General features: G+C 40.7%; 1 protein-coding gene and 1 long non-coding RNA gene across 11 annotated transcripts; one reads left to right on the forward strand and one right to left on the reverse strand.

Moving 5' to 3' along the window:
- GPR19 (G protein-coupled receptor 19) lies at positions 1–25,249 on the reverse strand. Of its 10 annotated transcripts, XR_004424201.1 has the most exons (7): positions 24,906–25,249; positions 24,504–24,556; positions 18,374–18,530; positions 16,438–16,652; positions 15,497–15,604; positions 2,200–3,534; positions 1–825 (listed from the first exon to the last, which is right to left on the reverse strand). XR_004424201.1 is itself a non-coding variant. In XM_033118473.1 (6 exons), the coding sequence occupies exons 5-6, from the start codon at positions 15,502–15,504 to the stop codon at positions 2,265–2,267; spliced, it is 1,239 nt and encodes a 412-aa protein (XP_032974364.1). In that variant the 5' UTR covers positions 15,505–15,604; positions 16,438–16,652; positions 18,374–18,530; positions 24,504–24,556; positions 24,906–25,249; the 3' UTR covers positions 1,698–2,264. The 10 variants fall into 10 exon arrangements, 9 of the variants coding, with proteins under 9 accessions (XP_032974364.1, XP_032974365.1, XP_032974363.1 ...); XM_033118473.1 differs by lacking the exon at positions 1–825 and having other exon boundaries at positions 1,698–3,495; XM_033118468.1 differs by lacking the exon at positions 1–825 and having other exon boundaries at positions 1,699–3,534; positions 25,031–25,249.
- LOC117029295 (uncharacterized) lies at positions 4,540–18,358 on the forward strand. Its single transcript, XR_004424202.1, has 3 exons — positions 4,540–5,634; positions 8,045–8,165; positions 18,102–18,358. It is a non-coding gene; the product is annotated as an uncharacterized LOC117029295 (long non-coding RNA).

Raw genomic sequence — 25,249 nt, forward strand, 5'->3', positions numbered from 1 at the left:
TGGAAACTGCACTCCTGGCTCTTTCTCCACACCCTCTTAATTTGTCATTATGTGGGGTATTTTTAAAAAGCTAGTACCTTCTATAACAAGAGTTTATAAGATGGTCTCACTGAATTTCCACTTACTGGCGTCAGCTCTTAGAACATTAAAGACAGAATGGAGCTTAGTAATCACGCAGTAATCTCTTTTAGTTTAAACTGAGAACTAAATTAAACATAAAAATAAATTTGAAATGAATTAAATTTAACTTTTTACAATCTAACTTAAAAAAATAATATTCCACTTAAAAGGGCAAAAACTAAATTATTTCTATTTTTTTTAACAAGCCTGAACCATAAAATTCAAGGGCCAAGTGACACAAACATCGGGCACACTTTGTCATTTTTAGAGTACCGTTTACTGATGAGATGAGTTAGGAATATGAGGAGAAAGAAAAGGAAGAAAAACATGAGCGATTACTTTTATCTTTTGAATGTGTTGAAACACCTCCAATTAAAAACGTCAGCTCTATAGATGTTTTGCAGATGAAATGTTTTATCATTGTTGCTTACCCCAAATATCAACCCCAGTTTTGTTTCATATCCCTGTGTCTGTGAGGTGGGAATGTACAGGCTTCTTTCCGTATCTCAGACATTCAGCACCACTAATCCAACAACCTATCCACAGCCAAGGAAAAGGTGAGGGCCAGCTCAGTAAATTTCATCTAGACTCTCCTTTTAAGAATGGTCAGGTCCTCTAAACATTAGACTTCCACCAGAGCAGCAGCCAGGAAGCTCATCGAGGCCTGGATGGGTTTGGCCACTTGTGTGTTCTTTAGAGAGACGTCTGTAATGTCAAAGAAAGAGCAACAGACTTGCAGTTAGAAGAGCTGCGTGTGAATACCAGCTGACATACCCCAACTTGGCAAGTCACAGAACGTTGAGTTCCAGTTTCATCTATAAAACATGATAATAAGCACATCACAGAATTCTTGAGAGGATAAAATGAGATAATGCAGGTAAAAGTGCTGAACCACTGGAATTATTATTTGCAGCTCTTGTTAACTAAGGTGTGAAAATGCATGCTTGTCTCGTTTGTAAGTCCTTTACTGTTTAAATACGTGGAAGAACATTTTAAAAATGTGCTAGTCCTAGATTTGAAATAATGGAGACCTGGCAACTAGAGAAAGAAAATTCCGAGTTATCACAGGCAAAGAAGAGTTTGAGCTGGCATGATGATATATCTTGGAGAGAGATGAGGGGGAGGAAGCGCTGGCTGGAGGAATGGCCTCGTGTCTGAGTCTTGAGGAGAAAGAAGGTCCCCTGGCTGTCCCAGTGTATATGGTTAGGGCCAGGCAGCCAAAGGGCAGAGTACATGCGAATGCCATCTGTCATTTTTCCCTTTGGCATTTTCTAGGCTTGCCTAGCAAGGGCACCTGCTCATTTGCTTGAATTTAACTTAAAGAAGGAAAGTAAATGTCTAAACATAGCCTAGATTGGACACCGATGTGAGAAAAACATCCCACTGACTTTAAATTTTCCAAGGCATCCTCAGCCGCTTAAGTTAAGGGAAAATGAAAACAAGAGGGAGGGAGAGAGGGAGGGAGAGAGAGAGAGAGAGAGAGAGAGACAGAGACAGAGACAGAGAGAGAGAGACAGAGAGATTAGGTTAACTCTGTAAGCTTTCTTTCCCTAAGAATCCTGATTAAAATTCAATCCCAGAAGACTGCCCAGCAAGGTCCAGTATATTCCAATACTGTATATGGAGTGCTTTCTATAGCAGATCTGGGCAGTGACTACTTAGAAGGTAATGTAAAAACATATACAATATTAACGATTCCTAAATGTTGCTTAGTAGAAGCAGCACAAGTCTCTGAAATGTGTGACAGAGGGGATTTCATTCGGAACAGAAGCCCACAGTTACAACATTTCAGTAGGGAGGAGAAAAAGGAAACAAGTAAACTATGTTGAATCATGAATCAAAGACTGTGTGTATGGTTTATGCTTTTTGAACCTAATGGTAATTAAAAAGTAGGAAAGCATTTTCTTTTTTTTTTTCTGTGCATGTAAATAACATAGTAAAAGGAGCTCAAGATGAATGCTTCCCTTAAAACAAAAAGGAAAATAAAAACCACAAAACTATCATCAATAAGTGAATGCATTTTACAAAAGAAAACATTCCCCTCAGAAAGTTGATTGAAAAAATATATAAATAGCTTACGTTTTTTATAGTTAAAGCTTTTTTAATCTCTGGCGCATAACAATAATTGAAAGAATTCTGAGAAATTAGACAAAAGTATTTGGTGGATTTGAGTTAATGGGCCAAGCAAGCTTTTTTTCCTTGGCTTCTCTATCAAATGAATCATAGATTGAGTCTTTGGTTATAGTTTTGGCCAGGGGAGGGATTTCTGAAATGCCAACATAGTTTTTTTTGGCCATCCTTGAACTGGTTGTGATAGTATAGGCATTGCTTCGGTAACATTTCATCGAGGACATGCAAAAAGTCTCTTTCATTCCTCTCCTAAAATTGGCATTATAAATTGAATACAGAGTAGGTTTAGAGGCTGAAGAACTAAAGGATATCCATGTGATTGCTGTGAACACAAGGGAACTTTTCTTATAGTCTCGTTCCTGGGGGTGCCACAGCTGAGCCACATGAAAAGGCAGCCAGGAGAGCAAAAACAATAGGTTTAAAATGAGGAACATCTTGATAGTTTTCACTTTTGTCCTTGGGACAATGTTCATTGTTCTCCTCACAGTTCGGCCATCAGTGCCTATTCTCCAAATATACTTTATGACCTTCTGGTAAAATAAGATTATGAGGACAGATGGAATCACAAAGCCCACCAAGAAGTGGATGACAGTATAGGCAGTTCCTTCCCAGGAGGAGGGGAGGAAATAGTTACAGTGGTTGTCCCAGCCGGAGCCGTAGAAAAAGAACACGGGGGTCACAAAGGCTGCATCAAAGACCCACGACGCTGCAATCATTTTCTTGGCTTTTTCTCTGGACACCTTGAAGCTCAGAGGGTAGACAATGGTATAGAACCGGTCTATGCAGATGGAGAGGAGCACATAGATCTGGACGCCTGGGGTGAGATACTGGAAATACCGAACCACCTTGCACATCGCACCACCAAGTGTCCACCTTCCGGTGGTGAACTGCAGCAGGACGAAAGGCGTGCTGGCAAAGCTGACGAGAAGATCGGCACAGGCCATGGAGACCACAAAGTAGTTGGTGGTGGACTGAGTCCTCCTGCTCCGGTGGATGACCAAACAGACCAAGGAATTGCCAACGATAGAAAACAACCACAGGGTCCCAAAGAAAATGCTGGCTGTGGCCACTTCCCCGGGTTTCAGTCCATATTGCAGGTCTGTTCTGTTGCTCATCCAACTGTGCTCCTCATATAAATCCATCAGGTCATGGTTTGGCAGAGGCGTAGCTGTTTCAGTGCAGCTGTGGTTTTGGAGAGGCACCAGAAGTGTCGGAATAACCAAACGTGGCTTGCGGTTATCCATTCTGTGAGCAAAAACCATATTCATTTTTTTTCTCTTAGTTCTACATAAGAAAAAAAGAATGAAGCCTCCTGTTAAAATGGTGTTCTACCGATTGAATTCTAAGGCTAACAATCTTATTTGACACTGAGACTGGCTGTCATTTCTCAATGAGTAGGACTTGTGCACTGGCTGGAAACCCTGACTACTATCCAGAAAAAACTCTGGCCCCACTTCTCTTTCACTTCAGGAGCTGTTTTTAGCAGATCCCAGCTCAGGCTCCCTCTGGCCTCACCCCCTCTCTTTCCCCTTAATCAAATGTGGGAGAACTCATGCCAAGCCCCACTCCTAAACATATCCTTATTGGGGATCACAGAGGGCTAGGGAGCTCAAACCTGAGTCACGGTAAGGGTGTTACCCCCATCTGAAGAGCTATTGGAATTCTGGGCAAGTAAGTTAGAAGTTCCTGAATGTCGTAACATTAAAGTAATGAGGCTGCAAGAGAGGAAAACTCAGGCAGATGGAAATACTCAGATGTCAGCTATGGAAATAGCTAACAGAAATCTGTGAATACAGACTGGCTGGCTACTGGGAAGGACCCAGTCCTTACTTATTGCAGAATTTCCATTACACAAGCATTATGGAGGCAGATGGAGCAACCATAACACTTCTACACGAGCCAGAAGTAGCTCCTAATTTAATGACCTCTGAAAATAGCCTGCTTTTTCCAAAAGATGATGTGGTTCAGGAACTAATAGCTTGCTACCTGTCAATGACATATTTTGATGCTATTCTTAGTTATTGTTTCATAAAATGACATAGTGACTGAAGGACATACAAGATGTCGTCTAAAGAATATAACCAGACTACTAGAAACTTTATGGCATTCAGGTGATTAAAAACAACCAAATATAGGGGGTGGTCGGTTAGCTCAGTTGGTTAGAACGTGGTGCTAATAAAACCAAGGTTGCCGGTTCGAGCCCCACGTGGGCCACTGTGAACTGCATCCTCCTTAAAAACAAACAAAAAAAAACCCAACCAAATATTACTCAGCAACTTTGTAAGAGCTTATGGTTCTTAGATATAGAATAATATAACGTTTAGTATTTATCTTGTACTTATTCAGTGAGGAAAAAAGTTACACTTTTGAATAGGTAAAAAGATTGTATAATTGCGGGCCACTCAATTAAAATCGAGGTGACTTTGGTCACAGGAGGATCATTAAAGTTTAATTTGCTCTGACTCTATTAAACGGAAGGAGAAAGCATAGCAATTGAATCCGTAATAACCAGAGCAATTCCATCTGGCCTGTGGCAGCAACAGGCTGTAGCAGGACCTGTGTCTTTCTTGGTGGGTTCCTGTGAGTACACCGCACAAAGAAATGTCTCTGAAGTTTTAGAGGTGGGATGAAAGAACAGTTCTTAATGAGAGAAAACTTAACCATCCAGTTTTCCTTGAAAGACGTTTGCACTGATTTGTGGTAGGGACCGGAGTGTCGTTAATATATATTGTCCTCATCAAGACACCACGTTCAACAAAAGTGTGGAGCGCAGGGGAACATACTAAATGCCAGTTCCATGCTTCCGTCAGGATTTGCATCCGTGAGGCAGCCCTACTTAATGTTGCTAAGAGAAATGTAAGACAATGAGACATCTATTAAAAGAGCTTTAAGCATGGCTAGCCAGTTGCTAGTCAATCGTAGGAAGAGCAGCCATACTTTCCATATTAAAACAATCAGGATACAGAGTCTGAAAACAGAACGTCAGCTCTAAAATTAGCACTGTCCTAGAAAATAATCTGGAATGCATGATCCTCATGCTTATAGAACTGAAATGTTTTCACCTTCATATGTGAAAAACTTACAAAATGCCAAAAGAAGCCCAATTTTTAAAAAGATGTCAAGTTTAAAAATAAAACAGAGGAGCAATTCTCCCAGACAGAAAGAGCTGTTCTAAACTTTTTGGGGATGGCTGTGGCCAAAATACAACAAGGCGTCAGTGGCACAGGCACTTTTCTTTAGTCAATATATACACTAAAACCTGCAAACTTTCTTCTGTTTCTCTCTTCCTCTCCTAGCAAAACTGCAGGTGAAACGCAAACTCTCGCCTCCAGCTCACGTGCTGCGAAGCCTCCTTTCATCACTGCCTCCAGCTCCTTTACCCCAGTGAGTGTGTCTGCTGATTTCTCCAGCCGACCATTTGGAAGCAGAGGGTCTCAATGCTCAGAAATGGGCCAAGGAAACCCGGGGAGTTCCGGAGTCTAGGTCTCCCCTGATGATGGCATGACTTTCTGACTCTGCCTAAAATTGCTGCAGCTCTGTTTATTCAGTCAGTAAACCAAGAAACTGTTCTGGGTACTAAGGAAACAAAGATAAGTAAGGCCCTTAAAAGGGTAAATGTATAAATAAACTGCCGTATTATAATTAAATTCCGGAATAATTATAATTAACTGCTAAAAAGAGACGAGCAGCTAAGTGCCAGAGAAAAATAGGGACCCAGTCGTGCGTAGGATTGGAGGAAGAAAAGGAGGTGAGGTTAGAACTGCGGATTTGGAGGGTGATAGGACTTCTTCAGGAAGACCAAGGCGTAAAAAAAAAAAAAAAAAAAAAAATCCAAGGGGGAGAGAGCATATGGAATGAATTTGGAGGTCATCTTTCTGGGTTGAGCTTTTTTGGGACCTTTTCCCCTTAGAGACATAGTTTCCTGCAGACCGTACCTCCTGGAGTATATAGTTTCTAAATGCCCTACAATCAAACTGACCTAAATTTTTCCCATGGTTACAATGAGAAGCTATATTTTCTGCATTCATGGGCTGAAATGCGGTCAGACAGTGGATACGAATATTAGCATATCCAGAATGGTTGTGGTATCCTTGTTCATACAACACTTTGTTAGTCCTTTACTGCAGCATTTTCTGTTTCTTTGGCTTTAGAACAATGATTCTCTAGCTTGGCAACACACTGGACTCTCCCAGGGAGCTTTATAAAAAATACTGACGCCTGGGTCCTACCCCAGGGACTCTAATTTAATTGGTCTGGAGTGCAGCCTGGGTATCGGGATGTTTCAAAGTTCCCCCGGTGATCCTAATGTGCAGCCAGGATAAAGAACCAGTGCTTCAGAATTACTTCCATGTTTCTTTCTTCCTCCACTAAGCTATGGGCTCCTGGGAGGAGCGTGTTATTCTTTTTCCATGCTCTACAGCTTCCATTGAAGTTCTTTACATTAATAACTGCTTATTAAATATTTACTGAGTTGAATCCACAAGGACAGAGAACTGAAATACATGATTCCTACTCTAGGTGGCTCTGCAAGGAGAATTAAACGCAGAGAGAGAAAATCATTGTGTATTCACAGGGAGCTGCAACACTGGTGACCATGGAGATAGGGGAAAGCATGAGAAGAACAGGGTCGGTGAACTGAAGTCACCCAGGTCAACTGCTACATGAAACAGAACTCTTATTTACGGCAGAGTGAAGGTAGCTTAGGTGTCCTCAGACAGGCTCCCGCACCTCGCTCCCAGAAAAAATAGTCTGCCGTATGATAACTAAATTCTAGGGTCCCAAGTCAAATTTTAGAAAGGTCTCCCCTGCTCCACTAATTTAGGAAGGAAATAAATACATCTTCCAGGGAGTGTTTGTGAAATACGAGGGCTGCGTAAATACTAATTATGTCCAAATCATCCATACGCAGTAATGTTGAGAGAGACAGGAAAGACCTCGTCACCTCTGTCCTGCTCAGCCTGTCTCCTCCCAACCAGTTCCGAGACTCCATGTGACACACTCCACTGGGTGCGGTACCGAAGGCCCTTATTAAAACATAGCTCTATATAGTCTCTAAGAAAGGACTCATTCGTGCACTGGGCTCTGAGACGTGTTTTAGCATGTACGGGGGGCAAATGGTAGACAACTAGGATTAGGTGGACCCCTGTAATGGTGGGATCCTAGAAAGCCTGGGAAGGGAATATACCTATCAGTTTGTATTGTAATTTTTATTTTGAACATTTGTCTCTCCCATTAGGTTTTAAGTTCCTTGAGGACAGAAACTGTCCTCAAGATCTCTACATCCCTGGGGCATATAGATACTAATAAAGGTTTATTGCATATATAAATGGATAGATATGTTAATAAAAATGATCCAGTGCTTGAAAACAAGTAAGAGTATAGCAAATCTTTTTAAAATCATGCTAGGACATTGTTAGATGGGCTTCTCCAAGGATTACTTCTCTGGAAGACTGTATCTGTGCTTGATTTTGCTATTTATTCACTATATGACTAGAATCCAGACATTGTGAAGTTATGTGTTAAAACGCAGATTTCTGTCTAGGAGAAAAATAATCCTACAGGTTATGGACTTACTGCCCTGGAGGACATTATTAATCGGTGTGGTGTCTACCTAGCAATCTTATGCTGACATTCTTTTAAAAAAACAAAAACCCCTATAAAAACTCATTTCTTCAAATGCTCTGGGAACAAGTCTTATTGTTTCATTGGTTCCTTCAGTAATAAGTTAATAAACCTTTGACATATGGTCATTCTATATTTGCATGAGAGTCATACCTTTATGATTTTTTAAAAGCATACTTTGATGAATGGTTGAATGGAAGACTGGAAACTAGTGAGACGACCACAACGAGGACTAGAGGAGCAGAGGTGACAAACTTTATTCACATCACAGTTCTGCCCTGCGCTATTCCTGGGTAAGTTATGCTGGTTAGGTTTCTTCCAGATTCAAAAAATCCTAAGGAATTATTTTTTATTTTTCTTTCCCTCCTGAAATTATAAGTATTTACAGACATTCTTAAAATGTAGAAAGACCATTTTTATTTCTGAAATTTGTTCAAAAATGTAATGTCAAACTAGAATCTTTATAATATTGAATTTTTACGTGATTTGGTTGTGGGGGAAAAGTGTTTTCTGTAGAACGGGAAGTATCTGCTGGACCTGAAGAGACACACAGGGTTATTTACTAATGAGCAGCAAGATTAATTACAAGGATGACAATAGTTATAATATCAATACTACCAAGAGTTGCTACTTATTCTGTGCTTACTATGTGTCAGACACTTTATATGTGTAGCCCTTAAAGGTAGATAACATTATTCGCCCTGTTTCATAAATGAAAAAAACTGAAGTTCTTTGCCAAGGTCATACAGTTGGAAAATGGTCACCCAGGATTGCCTCATTCCAAAGCTCATACTCTTCCCCACCCTGGTGCTTCATGCCCGGGGAGGCCACAAGGGCTGGATCTGAATTCAGAGGGTCACGCTGGTTATAAACAGATAGGTCTTTCTTGACTCCTCAGTCAAATACATAATATATAAATATAAAGCTACTCCCCACAGCCTCTTAACTACCTACAAATACATCTGTTGAATATGCTAGCTCAGAAATATGTGACATAGTGAACATTTGGGGTGGGGGCAAGTCTCTCTCACCATATACTGCATGGAAGCTTAGCATCAAAAGTGCAGTAGACATGCTGGTCTAGAAATACCTATTTTTTTCAGAATAAAGAATATCAGAGTTTTGGAAATTCATTCTGAAGGATGAGTAACTGTTGCCTTTTAAATGCAGAATGAAAGCAGAACTCTAGACTTCAGTCTAAATTAAAGTGAGATAAAATTTCGCTCAACGGTATTACCCCACGTAGGAAACTGCCTTTTTAAATTTTTAGTAGTTTTAATTCAGAAAATACCATAGTGGTAGATATTTTCTCTTAAACCTTTCACTGTTACGGAGACTTGAGTTGCCTATATGGGAAAATGAGAAATGCCTGAAGCAGTTGTGGGCTGGGACTGGCTTGCATGGGCACCTCAGAGCCAGCTGTGCACATTTCTTCCCAACTCCAAGTTCAATGACACCATGTTGGTCTCATGAATCTGCCATGAGAAGAATATTCACACTATAGAAATTGACAAGCACCACAAATCAGGTTTTTCTCCCTGAAGAGGCAAGTTGTTAAACATTTACTAGCTCACCACTTCTAGTAGTGGGAGGGTAACCTATCCCGAAACCTGAACTTACATCCCTGAATTTACAAATGGCTAAAGAGGCCACATAGGCTCTTTGGAAGCTTCCTGAATGGCTATATTCCTTTCTGTCCCTGAGCTATGGCTCTGGTGTGGACATTGAGCTAAGTGCTTTATAGAACTGGATAAGGCCCAGGTGGTCATTCACCAGCATGACTGTGGTTGGGGAACAGGAAAACCATAATGTGCCACCCAAATAGGGTTACCAGATGGAATACAGGATACCCAGTTAAATGTGAATTTCAAATAACAAATTATTTTTAGCATAAGTATGTTCCATGCAATATCCCATATTATTGGTGGCCTGTATTTTTATTCACGAAATCTGACAAACCTACACCCAGAACATATCTGTTTTTCATCTCACAATATAGGAATATTGCAAAGTGGTTATGTATGCAGGCTTGGGAGTCAAACAGCTGAAGTATGAATCCACCTCCATCACTCACTCACTAATTCTGTGCCCCAGGACAACTTATCTAATCCTCTGGAGCTCTAGTTGTCTTATCAACTAGATAATTAGTTCCTATCTCATTTGATTAGCATGAGGATTAAATGAGATAATATATGCACAGGAGTTAAATGAGTTAATGCAAGTCAACCTGCCTGGTACGAGGAAAATACTCAATAAGTGTTATTATCCTTGTATAGTTTTATAAAACACCTTAGTTCAGTGTCTGGTACATAAGCAAGTACTTCAAAAATTAGCCCTCTTACTACCGTCAGCCCATAAAAGTCTTTAAAGCCATATGACAAGCAAATATTAGTAACCATATCACACAACAGAATACTACAGCGATAATACTAACATTAGTCACATAATTTGGCTTTGTTAAGGGTGAATGGCTTTTGTGAAGGGGCCTTGGTCTACAATCATCATTCGCAATTAGGGTTGCCAGGTAGGAATTCCTGCCCAGTCTCAGGAATTTTTTTCGCTTTCCCGTTCCCGAATCACGAGATATAAACTGTTTTCTGTTCTCCACGATGAATCATTTCCACAAAGTTTTGGCCTATATTACCAACCATCTGGGTTCAAGGAGCCAATTTTCCCGATTTTCAAACCAACTTTTCTCGGGATTCGGGAAAGGAAAAGTGAAAAAAATTCCCGAGAATGGGCGGGAATTCCCACCGGGAAACCCTAGCGATAAACAGGAAAAATGTCTAAGCGATACATTGTGAGTAGTACATTTATTTCCCATTGTGGTTATTACTGGATTCAAGGAGCCGATTTTCCCGATTTCCCAACCAACTTTTCTCGGGATTCGGGAATGGGAAAGTGAAAAAAAATTCCTGAGAACGGGTGGGAATTCCCGCCTGGAAACCCTATTCGCAATGCTTTTAAGGGGAAAATGACTGAGGTCCAAATAAATAAACACAACCTTTCTCCAAGTTGGGGATGATTTTTTAGTTAATATGTTAGCCAGATTAAACTTTTTTCTACACCCTAAACCAACGTATGTAATATAACTGGATTGAATATGTCTTTCTCAAAAGCTTATAGAATCCACTCTGCTTAAATTATTTCTATTAGATAATTTTGAATAACTGCAAAAGAAACTCGTACTTCCAGTGAAAACAGAGTTTCCCCTCCACCATTTGAGACCACTAGTGTCACAGTCTTATAAGCCTGGAATTTCCTATGTTGCCCTTTTCCCTTTCCTCCTCTTTTATATAATATTCCTTCATAATATTTCAAGCTCTGTGCCTTTTGACCTGTCTCCCTACAGGGATCAGTTTCCTGAGATCAGACTGGGCGCATTTTCTTTTTGTTTGGATATTGGTTATGCTTTCAAGGGGAGCCTGATTTTTTGAACAGAGAGGGGTTTTCAAAACAGTCTCCTCTAACTTTACAAAATAGCCCATAACATAATTATTACAATATTACTGACTATATGGAGTGTTGCTATTAATTAAAGGAAACAATGTATGTAGTAGGCAGAAAGGCCCCTCCCGAAAGCTAACGCCCTAATCCCTGTAACCTGTGAATATGTTACATTCTATAGCAAAAGGGACACTGTATATATAATTAAGGTTACGGAACTTACAATGAGAAAATTATCCTGAATTATTCAGGTGGGCCCAAACGAATGAGCCCTGAAGAACAGAGAGCCTTTTCTGGTTGGTGGCAGAGAGATGCGGCAGAAGTCAGAGGTAGATTCCAAGCATGAGAAGGAATTGACAGGCTGTTGCTGGCTCTGAGATGCAGGGGCCCACGTGCGAGAGCCAGGGAGAGGCCTCTAGGAGTGATGGGTGGCCCCCAACTGACAACCACCAAAGGAACGTGCCCTTAGTCCTACAACCACCAGGCGCTCGATTCTGCCCACCGTGAAAATGAGCGTGGCATGGGAGTCATCCCTGGAACCCCCACAAAGGAACGCAGTCCTGCCAACCCCTTGATTTCAGCCTGTGAGACTAAGCAGAGAAACAAGCCTAGCACTTCAGACCTGCATAACTGTGACATAGAAATGGCTATGAACTTAAGCCACTAAATTTTTGTTCATTTGGTAGAGCAGCAATAGAAACTAATTCAATACAGCATTTCGTATATACCTGAGGGTAAAGACTAAAATTTATACCAGTCATTCTGTCACTTTCCACTATCCACCAGCATCTAGAATATTAGAAACCCTGAAATGCTTGAAGAGTGTACAGTGCTTTCTACTTCACCTTAAACATGGGACTGGGAGCTAAGAAACCTGGGTTCTGATTCACTGGACAGCAAGTCAAAAGACCTAGGTCTTACTTTTATATCAGTGTAAGGACCGTTAGTAAATCAATCTCACCGAATCTCTGTTTCCATGTCTACAATATGAATGAGTTGGTCTGGATGATTTTTAACGTCATTTTAGAAATGAACGAGAACTGATATGTAGACAAGGCGATAAGCAACATGCATCCATTGAACTTATAACCCACCCTTTCACCCAGCAGAGCTCATCCTGAGAGAGCTGCTGGGGCAGCACCGTGAGATTCTGACATCCAAGAGCAGTAGGATTGGTCTCCAAAGGAGAGATGAACTTTACCGAGGGGCCAGCTGAGCCATCCTCAATTGTCCTAGATGGGCCAACAATCTTCTACCGAAGACCCCTTGCAAAAAGACTTGCCACCTGTGTTTGCTCTCCATTCTAATACCTAACTTCTCAGAGGGGAGAAATACTTATTAGAACCCCTGATTGTCTTCTACCAGGTCTCCTCACCTCTCTTCCCAGTAGGGGGTCTTCTGAATTCTGAAAGCAATTTGGCGAAGGAATTTGAACCTCAGCAAACTCAATTTCATTCATTATAACAAACATTTTTTGAAGACCCGCTGTGTGCTCACTGAGTTAAAGTAAAGGCAAACAGTTGTTTTAGAAGTAAATGTTCAGTTTCATTTCCAAGCTGTAATTTCAGTATCAATTTCTCCAGTAGTGTGACTTAAATAGGACAGAGGTGAGGAAGCAAAGACCATACTCAGTGCACTCAAAGTGAAGAGCTGTACAAGAAATGTGATTTACAGCTATTTGAAAAGAAGGTGAAAGATTTGTTCAGAACCAAGTATAAGCTGAACAGGGAGCTACTAAGAACTCTTATTTTTCAGAAGCATTTACATTTGTCTCCCATCAAATTCACATCAACATTCTGGGTAAATTTTGATCTGCACCACTGTCCTCAATCTGGGTTTTCCAAAAACTTCAAGCTCATGGAGCAAAAGTCAGATTGGAATTTGCATTAATGTATATTTTTCATAGACAAATTATGCAACTATATGTATCACTGAAAATATGGTTGATTGTATATTTGCATGTTTCATATGGTTAATATATATTTTAGTGTCAAATATTTTTAGACATTTTATAGGTTAAAATGCTATTGCTATCATTTCTCAGTGCTTCTTATTTTAATGCACATTAGCAATGGTTGACCCAAATGACCTACACAAGTAATTTTCAACCTTGCTTCTTCAGAGGTAGACATGACAAATATGTTCATGCGTGGGACACACTCAGATATATCCAGAATTATATGCAACTCTAGAAGCTCGACCTATAACTCCAACACAATATTCAACCTAAAAAGTCATGATGAAAAGAAAATAATTATGTAGATATCCTTAAATTTATTATAATTAAATTAAAAAATAAATCACTGGCAAATTCTGGTATTTTATCAGCAAGCATTATTTGCGACAGGCATCTTTTGTTTAGGACACAGCAATCTATTTTGACACTTGGGTTGATAAGCACCAGATAGATAGATAGATAGATAGATAGATAGATAGATAGATAGAGAATAGATGGATGGATGGATGGATGGATCGATAGATATAGATCCTGTACACCTGAAATTTGAATTCTTCAAGGCTAAACGGTGCCTGGCCCAGAGAGCCAGGAAAAAAATAATAAGAGAAACATGATTCTCCTCCCCACGGTGTGATTCTATAAACCTGTTATGAAAGTCTACTAATGAGCATTTTTCTGGAAGTAACTAATCTCCCTATGATTGACAAAGCCACTGACATTCCAGGAAGGTTTCATAGCTTATACCTAAATTTAAAGGTGTATTTCCTTCTTTAGATGTGGAAGAAAATAACTCTATGCACATTTTAAATATGAAGAGGACGTACTGAGTAGTGGTTGAGAGCATGGGCTCTAGAGCAGTGGTTCAGAGGTAATTTTGCCTCCCAGGGGCCATTGGGCAATGTCTGGAAACATTCTTGTTTGTCACAACTGGGAAGTGGCCAGGGATGCTGCTACACATTCTATAAGAAAGAGGAAAGCACCCCCAACAAAGAATTACCCAAATGCCAACAGTGCCTTCGAGAAACCCCGCTCTAAAGCTCAGGCAGGTTTCACATCACTTATTACCTATGTAGCCTCTGCAAGTTACTTACCATCTCTGTGCTTACTGAGTGTCTTCACCAGGAAAATTAGGATAATAAAAGTACCCACCTTACTGATCTGTTGTGAGAATAAAATTATACAAGAAAGGAGCTAGCTAAGAACAATGTCTGGAACAAAGCATGTGCTCAACAAACGTTTACTTTTGTTATCATTATATGTGTTGAAAAACAGTGAGCAGAAATACACCAAAATTTTAACAATGGTTGTTTCTAGGTGGTGAGATCATGACTGATTTTTATTTTCATTACACTTTTATACTTCTCTGTATTTTCCAAATTTTCTGTATATGTATTAATCTAATATCCAAAAACATATATTTGTAAAGAATGTAGAGGAAAGAATTTTACTTGTGATATAGTGGAAAGAGCACAGAATTAGAAAGACCTGGATTCAGATCCTGGCTGTATTTGTGTGACTTCGGCCAGATTAGTTAAGCTCTCTGAACTTCAGTTTCCTGGTCAGACAGAAATTGAGGCTAATAATGCACATCATAGAATTTCCATCAGGATTAGACATGACAGACATCAGTGCCTAGGAAAGCATACTGAAAGAAAGGCTCCGGAAGATGACTGCTGTAAAAGTTTAGCCAAGGGAAAATCACTCTACAAACAGGGAAATATATTCATGATGGTAACTCCCCGTTTGCTTTTTAAACTATCCTCTTGGAGAGGCCACCTCCCATCTCATTCCATTTTTGCCTTGGTTCATAGAGGAGAAATTGCTTCCACACTCTGGTCCTCCTCTAGTTCTTCTCCCTCCCTGTTTAGATACCATAGGGAAGGATTGAATAATTCTGCTGGCAGGGCCTGACTCATTGAGCAGGGTTTACCAGCAGCGGGTAAATTACTGTGACCGAGAGGCAGGACCCAGGCTGCTTTTCTCATATCCTTCCCTTGTGCTCACTGTGTCCCTTCTCATATCCTCTTTCATTCCTGACTTCCAAACTGGAAGCATACTTGGCAAAGCCTCTCCTCAAGGGGGAAGCCTCTCCATTTTTCTCTCTTCTAACTTCTCCAGTTCAGCTGGTTAAGTAGATTGCCCCCTTTTAGATCTGAGAGGGATGAGTAGGAAGCCCACCTAAGGCTTTCAGATCAAAGCCTCTAGTGTGCACTCACATACCTGCTCATCTGAGAAGGCCCCCGAGTGCGGTGGGCGTGCAGCGCTTGCCAGGCTGTATGTGCTTCCAGCAGGGCTGTTTCTTTGACACAACTCACTCAGCAGGTACCACTGGAGGAGGAGCGAATAGGATTCAGGGACTCACACCTTACCCACAAACCCCACCCTTCTGCTCCTTACTTAATTAGATTGAAAAATAATAGAAAAGGTTGTATTTGTGTATATTATCAGGGGAGGTGATAATTAGGCTTAAAATACTTTAAGCTTAATTAGCCTGCTGTCTCAAATTCAAATCCTAAGCAACCTGTCAAGATGCTCTGAGATCATCTTTTGCACTCAGGCCCTGATTGCCAGGGTTTGGGAAAGGCAGTCTGGCTCCAACCCACTCTGACACTGAAGATCCCAGCGTTCTCTAGGCAGGAGTTTTGCAGTCCTGTGAGTTCTTGGTGCAATGTTCTGGGGACCAGGAGCCAGAGTTTACTAGGACTGCCTGGGGCAGGAACTGACCTTCTCAAGACATTAACTGTCAACCCGAGTGAACTTTCTCAATGTTGGGTGATGGTGCCAGGCAAAAAACATGAGAGCAAAATGAGACCGTTTGGGATGTCTCCATCTACCGTAGATATACATTAAAATATCAGAACTGCATTCTAAATATAAATAAAAAGTCAGGGCCATTGATAATCCCCAGGAAATGAATGTATGGATACGTTTCGAATTCTAGTGTGCCCCTGCTCCAAGGGTCACTCTGAGTGGCATACATAAATTTCAGGCATAATTTTGACTGCTGCCGAGTTTTCTCCTACTGTACATTTACTCCTCACTAGACTCCCTATAAACACATGCAAAACAAAATCGGCATGGGCCCCCAAACTGGCTCCAGCGGACTGCTGTCAGGCTGTGTCTTCCCATTCTTCATTTGCAAATACATATTGAGAGCTTACCATAAACCAGGCCTGGTGCTAACATGCTAAAAATCCAAAGATGGAGGGATACAAGAGGCTCCCTTCAGATGACTGTACAGTAATAGTGTAAAAGTGTTACTTGTCCAAGGGAAATGTAGATTTCAGCCGGGATCAAAGGTTTAAGCCAAAGGACTGAAGTTCAGTATTGAAGTTCAATTATCGACCGACTCTTCACAGTCTTCTTCAGTGAAACTCTGAAGGGAAACACCTCATTTAGGGAAGAATTTCACAAATTTTAGATTCCTATCCCTTTTCTTCCTCTTTGTCTCTCTGAGCTAATAAATTCTCTTGGTTTTCCCACAGCATGTAAGAATGAGATCAGTCATCTTTTATTGTCAATGGCCAAAAGGGAAACGATACAGACCGAAGGAAGAAAATCCTTGTATCTCAGAAATTCCCAAAAATTAAAAAAAAAAAAAACTTCCTCATTTCCCCTTAAAAACCTAAAATAATTTGTCAAGAGAGAAATCTATTCCCTTATTTTAAAGTATGATAACATTATTTTAAAGCAATAAACCTCATTAGTTTGATATCATAGTTTATGTTAATAATTTTAGAAGTTTAATCTATTTTGAAAACCAGGTAAGTGCTTTTAAAGATAACATGCCTAGGCTGGTCTTATTACTAGGTTCGAAGAATAGAAGAATGTTTCCTGTTTCGATAAAAAAAAAAAAAAAATCAGCCATGATGTAATTCTAGATTTCTTTTTTTCCTTTAGACATCATTTGGTCACCATAGTAACACAGTGTTTTACTACCAGATATCTATACAGCACAAGGGGAAGAGAATAGGCAATTACTTACTGGGTTCTTTGGGGGTACAGAATGTGGCTATTGGGATAATTCAAGATTAAAGACAGATTTCACTGGGGATCTGTGAAATCAGATTCAATCTTCTAGTAGCATCAGCTGAACAAAATTTGTAGCCAAATCAACTGCTGACATGTGAAATAACAGTAGAGAAGCAGCATAGTTCAGTGATTAAGGTCATGAACTCTGGGGTCAAGGGTTTTGGGTCCAAATCTACTATTTGCTTGCGTGTGACCTTGGGAGAGTTAGTTCCCGGAAGCTCTCTGTGCCTTAGTTTCTTCATCTCCAAAATGTGAGTACTAATAATACCTCCTTCACAGTGTTATTATAAGGATTAAATGACAAATTATTTGTGCTTAGACTGAGGCCTTACACGTCGCAAGAACTTTATAAGTATTTGTTAAATAAAGATGAAATAAAATTTAAATTTGCTAGCTTCCCTCTTTGTGCTGGGCAGAAATGGTCAAAGATACCGAGATTTGAGTGCATGGCAGATTATTTTAGCCTATAACTTTGGAAGATTCCTTTGAGAACTTCCTGGGGTCCTTCTTGGTAGCTATTCTATATGATTTGGAATTCAGTGGCCGTCTACTGTCCTAAACTAAGAGCTGGAAACAATCACAAGCACTCCGGCATCAGGAACATCAGAAGGTAGACGATTGCACAGCACAAAGAAACAGCACGCCTGCCCACTCAGGCTCCCTAAACCACTGCCAATAACCTCTGGGAACATGGGCACGAAAGAAGCAGCTGAAAAGAGATGAAACAGGATTTTATTGCAGTGACAGTGAAATCTAATTGGTTTCAGTTAATATTTTTTTTTCCTCTTTCCAGGATTCAAAGAAAAATAATCCTGATCATCAATGAGTGCTTTGTTTTATTAATTATCAATACAGAATTTCCATCTAATCTGTCTTCAACAGGCACTCTGGTGAATTATTCATTTTACGGAACTACCAAGGCATCTTTTCGGACCTGTAACAAATATAAAGCCCCAACCAGCAAATAAACCAAGACAAAATCTCCCAATTGCCTGGAAAAAAATAAGGTATTTTGTACTCTGAGCCAAATTTCAGCCACAATACCGCGGGATCTCTAGCACATACCTCCATCCGGACTTGATTTTAGAGACGGTCTCCTTGGGTCTTCTTGGTCAGGAATAGCCCTTGCTTGGGAGTTTGGAGAATGACATAAACCACGAGGAAAGCTTGGGAACGCATTCATATCTGTCTTCTGCTTTTCCCTTGGCTCACAGCCCGCTTCCTGGTAGGGAGACAAGATGACGCTTTGCAGGTTTGACTGTTAAACCATCTTCCCGCCCCCAGCCCCACTCACTTGGTGCCCCTCCCTTCCCCTTTCCAAGGCTCTGGAATGTGTCACATGGGAAATGGATCATGTGGCTCAAGGGGAGAATCTGGCCATCTTTTCTCTCCCTTCCCCCACTCTTCCTTTCAGGAGCAAAGCAGCAGAAATCTCCAACCTCATTGGCTCTGACCAAAAATCTCCATATGAAAAGGGGAAAATTCAACCATCCAAACCTCCAGGCTTTTCCACTTTATTTTTTGTTTTATTTTTCATCTGAACGTTTCATTGTGGGCATTCAGAGTTGCTTAGTAGAAGGGGAAACGATGCTTTCTCCCCAGCCCCTTTCTTTCTTATCATCAGTACCTTAACATGGCACTGTGTTCCTTAACCAGCCTCCGGAGCCCCCTGGCACATCTGGGACAAAGGAGTATTCAGCACCACGGACAGCATTACACCCCCTTCAGTGTTCCCTGAAGCCATGTTGTTGTCCATTTTCCTCTCAGGTAGATAACAATATTTTTAAAATACTTCCCTAAGGTCTTGTTTAGTGCTCCGACTTCCCATCAATTTACTGTTACCTTATGAATGCAAATGTAATTTTTATACATCGTCAAACCTAAAGGCCATCCATGCCTACCTCCCTGTCCCCATCCCACCATCCATCCTCATCCTTTAAAATATGTTGTTTTCGGGGAATTTTCACAGCATGATTCACTGTATGCCCATATATCTATGCTCACAGAAACACCACAGAAACATATGGGATTTCTTGAGTGTGTCTTGTCTGCTTGTCTTTAGCCCCATCACTGGGCCTCAGGCAGGGTTGAATTAGAGAGGCAGGGAGGGAGCCTGGTAGGAGCTGTTTTGTGCAGGATCTGTCCTGCTTTGCTGACGTCCTGGTTGCCATGGTGCTAGGTAACTGCTGAAGGGGATGATTTCTTTCAGAACCGGTCACCATGGGACCCAGCTGACTACAGAAAGGCAGAAGGAAAAGGGCTGAATTGCTGAGGAGGACTTTCAATTAACATTTTCAGAGCCAAATTTACCTAATGGGTCCTTTCCTTACTGAATTGTTACTGACCCTAAATCTTGAAAGGGTTCTAGGGATTTGTATGGACACTGTGATGGTAACTCCCGCCATCCTCCACTGCTTCTTTCCTTAAAGTCTATTTAGGTGAAATTGAGTGAAAATGCTAGCTTCATAGGCCTGTGCAGTGCCGTGATAGAGTGCTGGGGAGGACATGAGAAACGTATTTCTCCTTAGTTTGGGGCTTCTGACTTTTGTGAAGTTCTTCATCTAAGTCCTACAGCCTTAACTGGGAGATGCTTTAGAACCGCACCTGATGGTGACACTAGGAACAGTTTGAGATTTTTACAGGAGAAAAGATAAATATTTTGAAATGTGAGTTGCTAAATTCTTAAATAGATTTAATTATTAAGGTCAATTCCTTGGATGGCATTTGGACGACCCCAAATCAGGAATTTAAACTAGCTATATGAGTGTATTTGTCTCATAAGGCTGACATATAACTAATTATTTCTAACTCAGAATCCTAACTATGGCTAGTATGAAAATTTATACTGGGGGAGGAAATGCTGACTTGCAATGTGCAGAAATGCAAACTCAAGAAACAAGATAGCACAGGGGAGACAGAATATAATTTCAAGAAATTGAAGCTCCTTCCTGGCTCAACATCCAGAGCTTAATATGTATTTACTTTTTTTATTTTAGGAGAAGAGCCAGATTAATTCTAATTTTTCTATATAAGACTCACGGAGAAATTCTAAATGATCCAGCTAAATCTCATTTCTGGGTCTACAGCTAAAGGCAATAAAATCACTATCTCGAAGAGATGTCTGCATTCCCATGTTCATTGTGGCATCATTCACAGTAGCCAAGTATGGAAACAATCTAAATGCTTTTGACAGATAAATGGATAAAGAAAATGTGATACACACATGCTCATACACACAGTGGACTAGTAGTCAGCCTTTAAAAAGAAGGAAATCCTGCCATGATGAACCTGGAGGACATTGTACTAAGTGAAATAAACTAGACACAGAAAGACAAATACTATGTGATCTCACTTATATGTAGAATCTAAAAACTGTCAAATTTATAGTAACAGCAAGTAGCATGGTAACTACCAGGGGCTGGGGGGTGGGGGAAATGGGGAGACACTGGTCAAAGAGTACAAACTTTCAGTTATAAGATGAGTAAGTTCTGGAGACCTAATGTACAACATGGTGACTATAGTTAATAACAATGTATTACATACTGAATTTGCTAAGAGAGCAGACTTCAAGTGTTCTCACCACACACAAATAGTAACTATGTGATGTGGATGTGTTAATTAGCTTGACTGTGGTAATCATTTCACAATGTATACATATATCAACATCACATTGTATACCTTAAATATATACAACTTTTATTTGTCAATCATACTTCAGTAAAGCTGGGGGAAAAATATGACCCAGTCTCTCAATGTTCCGATCTAAATATTTAGGAGGCAGACAGAGTCTGTTAGAACCGGATCCAATCAGCTGTGGGCACTGAGTTGGAGAAGAGTTCACGTACTACCTTCTGAGCACTCTAACAAATTGGCAAATTTTATAAAAGAAAAGGGAGAGGAGAGGGAACAAAATGATTGATGGAGGAAATGTGTGTGTGTGTGTGTGTGTGTGTGTGAATGTTTTTAAAATTCCATTAACTCTCCATTGGTGAGACTGCCAACAGCCCTACTTGCACGTACACAATACCTGTGGTCTCCATTTCACTTCCATTTTAATCAACCATCTGAACACGCACGCCCTTCACACTGACTGTACTTCTCCGCACACACACCACGCTGTTTCATGCCTCCAGCTTAGACCTGACAGTTTCCTCTGCCTTGTCCACTCCCAAAACATGCTGGGTTTCATCTTCTCTGCGGTTCTGTCCCTCTTACCCCCAACCCCTCTAAAACAAGTTACTCACATCGGTTTTACTATAGTACTTCTTTAATTTTCACACATACTACTTCTGTTATTGCATATGTCATATTACACTGGGTTCATAGATTCCTGCAGGGAGGACTGTCATCCAATTCACAGGCTCTACCTACAAAACAAAGTAGGTGCTCAACAATAATGTTTCAGCACATTGAACAAGCATGACTTTTAGGACCAACCTAAAGCAACTTAACTTTTATTTTCCACTGTCCCTGTGAAAACAGACTGTAAGTGTTTGTTCTTCTCCCAATCCTGAATGAAAATTTGGGCAATCCCATTCCTTTTTCTGGTCGCTTTTAGTTAAAAGAAGTTACCAATTAAAATATTCAGTCTTGTATAACAGTCAAACTCTGTCACCAGACTTAAAGTTAAGGTTCTTTTCCCTCCACCCAGTTTGTGCCTGCTGTAAATAGGGAAACTTAATTTAGGGAAAGAATGTGGCTACTTCTCTCTTTCCCTGTTTGTCTAACAGCACTTCAATAATTTCATTCAAATATCCTCTTCACAACCCCTCTCCCTGTCTTTACCTTTCTCTTTTATGCCCTTGATTGGGGTAAGAGTTTAAAAGTAGTCTAATCAGTTCTCACCCTCTTCCATTTTGCGAAAGTCCTACAGAGTGGTCTGTCTTTGGTATCTCTTGTTGTAGGTCTCAGGCAGCACTCCTGTTTTAACATTTATAATAGCTTAACGACAGTGTCACCAATTGGAATTTTTCTATTTCTAACTTTCAACCTGCTTCTCTCCTCACCCAGAGTCTCCTATCTTTCTATTCCACTCCCCTCCTTTCTGCATAATCTTCTATTTACCCACTTCATAACCTCTAGTTACGAGGTTACGAGACAATGTTTAGCCATTTCACCAATTCTCTTGCCAGACAAACTAATATGCTTCTCAAGAAAAGCGACCCAATTAAAGACAGGTTACCTTATGTGACAAAAGATATTCCTGGCCATTATTGCTACATTTGGGTCTTGACATCCAATGACTCAAGTAGTAGTAGGTCGTTTCAACTTATGAGTAACTTATATTCCTTGAAACCAGAGTTGTCCTATTAGAAAGTACCTTGTCTCATACAAGCTCAAATTCCTGACCCAGACATGCCATCCCTCGTATTTCAAAGTAACTCTCTACTCACTGCAAGGCTACAAAAACAGGCTTGAACTTCAAATTTCTCATCGGTCAGTACCAACATAACCACTTGGGTAGTCAGAGCAGCCACATCAATCCTCATAGGCTATGGGAAGAGGCTTCGTTATCAGTGGCCTGCTGTACATGCTTTCCCGTGGGCACCTTTTCCCTGGACAAGGACATCCACATGCATACACTTCAGTGATGCCTTCATGCCCCTCCCCAACCAATCAGAGCAGGTTGTCAAATTGCACCCCACCCCACTACTGCCATTAGCCCTTGCTGATGGCCCAAAGTGCACCATGTGGTAAGGCAATAACGACACCATCCTCTCTGTTGCCTGTGCTAGATCAAAGGACCAGCTTAGCAGGCTCTAATTCCTCCTTTTCTACTACAAATCCTGTAATATTCCTGGGACCTGCATTAATAACCTCCTTACAAACCTTTTCCCTATCAGGATGCTTATTACCACATTCTTATTATTGCCTCTCTCCTGAAGGTAGCTCACTCTGCCCTACTCATCTGCCCATCTCAAGCTCTAGCCTTTTTTCTTCCAGAACTTTTCCAAATACGTAGCTATCCAAATCAGGTGGTCTTAAACCACAGGGCTAATTTCTTTTTTCTTCTTCTTCTAGAGGGAACTCTTCAAACAGTGGTTCTCAACCTTGGTAGCAAAATGAAGTTTAAGAAATATTGATGTTGGGGCTCCACTCCTAGAGATTTTGATTTAATTGGTCTAGGGTGAAGCCTTGGCATTAGGATTTTTTTTAAAGCTCTCCAGGTGATTCTAACATGCAGGCAAGGTAGATAAGCTGCCTTAAGGCCTTCTAAATTCAGATGGACCTATGCTAGAGCATCCAATCTGATGGGTAGATGGCATGCATAAATGCGGTGGGAGGCTCAGGGAAGAGATTCTCATTTGTTGATCATATACTATAAACCAAGTCCTGTGCTAGGAACTCATGCACTCTTTTCAACAGTACCCATTTCATCTTTGCAATCCATCCTATGAGATAGGTACTGTTATCCTTATTGTATAAATAGGGAAAATGAGGCTCAGAGAGGTCACACAGAGTAACTGGCAGACCCAAGAGCTAAATCTCAGATCTGATTTCCAATTCTACACTCTTTCTGTGACACCATACTGAGAGACCATGCCTCTTACAGCTGGATGAATCCCACCCCCTAAAACAAGACACCAAAGTTTCAACCCATAAATCCTATCCTATTGTATCCTATTGCATCCAAGGATTTTTTCCTGCAACATTCTCCCATGAACTCCACCCATACAAGCCCGGCTACTAGGCTATACTGTGGGCTGCCAAAATGAAGTGAAGTGCTCCAGGAAGAATTTGATAGGGGATAACTATGTCTAGGTCTTTCCTGAAGTACTTCTATTCTGCACCTGCTAGCTTAAATCCTGCAGCTTTCTGTACTTAGTTTTTCTTATAGATGAAGATGTATTGCTAACCTACAAGCCATTCCTTTTCTGGTCTAGTAAAACTGCGTACTCCATCAGCATCCTCTGCCTCGTACTCCAGGCAGTACACAAAGAATCAAAATATACTGACTAAGCTCCATAAGATGGCGACCAATATGAAGATGGATTCTAATACCTAGTGAACTGGGAGGCTAGAAGTATGTACTTTTGTAATGTGCCAGTAGTACACCTAAGTAACTTGGTAGCTAAATTCCACCTTTTCATTGCATAAAATCCACATTTCTTTCTGGCTGAGGTATAGGGTTGGTGGGAAGTGGTAGGGACCAGGGGCTTCACTGACAGAGAAAATGTCAGGTGTTGGGTGGTACCTTTAAGATGTTGCAGGACAAAATCCAATGCTTGTGCAGGTGTCCCATGTAGCCTGAGAGAGAAAGAAGTCAGATCAGTCACTCTCAAGACAGTTCCCAAATTCTTGATTGCTGTTACCTTAACTGTTTTTCCTAATCCCAACCTCAGCCCTTGCTCAGGACTATGTCTTCTAGAATCCTCCTTGTTCCACTCACTTGTGGACTTCCCAATTTTCAACTTACACATCATGGACTAAATGTGTGGCATTTCTGCCTCTCTGTTTACAAACGTGCATATATGTTCACACTGTTTTAAGGAAACTTCCTCCACTGCCAACAGTTCTGTCTTTCTAGTATCAAGTGTGCTGTCTAGTTATTGCCTTAATTTACCTTATTTCCCCCATCTCCTTCCGACTGCATTACCTTAATTCATTGTCGTGGTCTCTATTAAAATTTTTTTTTAAATATTAGCCCGTCATATTTATTCCTTTATGTAGCTTCCAATTAGCTTTCCAAATACATAAAAGTCATCACCCTTATTTTAAAACCTTGATCGGCTCTGCCACGCCCACTCCTTCACTGCTTGATTCGCTGTAACCCTCCTCTCACACAGAATTCACGGCCGATATGTAAGAACCGAGAGAAGGGACGACCATGCAGGTATGTGGAGTTGTGACCGCAAAAATCTCGAAGAATGCAGTATTTTGTGCTTGAATCCATCGGATCAGCGCGACCGACCTTTCTCAAGCGCCAAATTTGGTTGGCTA

This window comes from Rhinolophus ferrumequinum, chromosome 10, assembly GCF_004115265.2.
Source record: "Rhinolophus ferrumequinum isolate MPI-CBG mRhiFer1 chromosome 10, mRhiFer1_v1.p, whole genome shotgun sequence".
Classification (NCBI taxonomy): Eukaryota; Metazoa; Chordata; class Mammalia; order Chiroptera; family Rhinolophidae; genus Rhinolophus; species Rhinolophus ferrumequinum.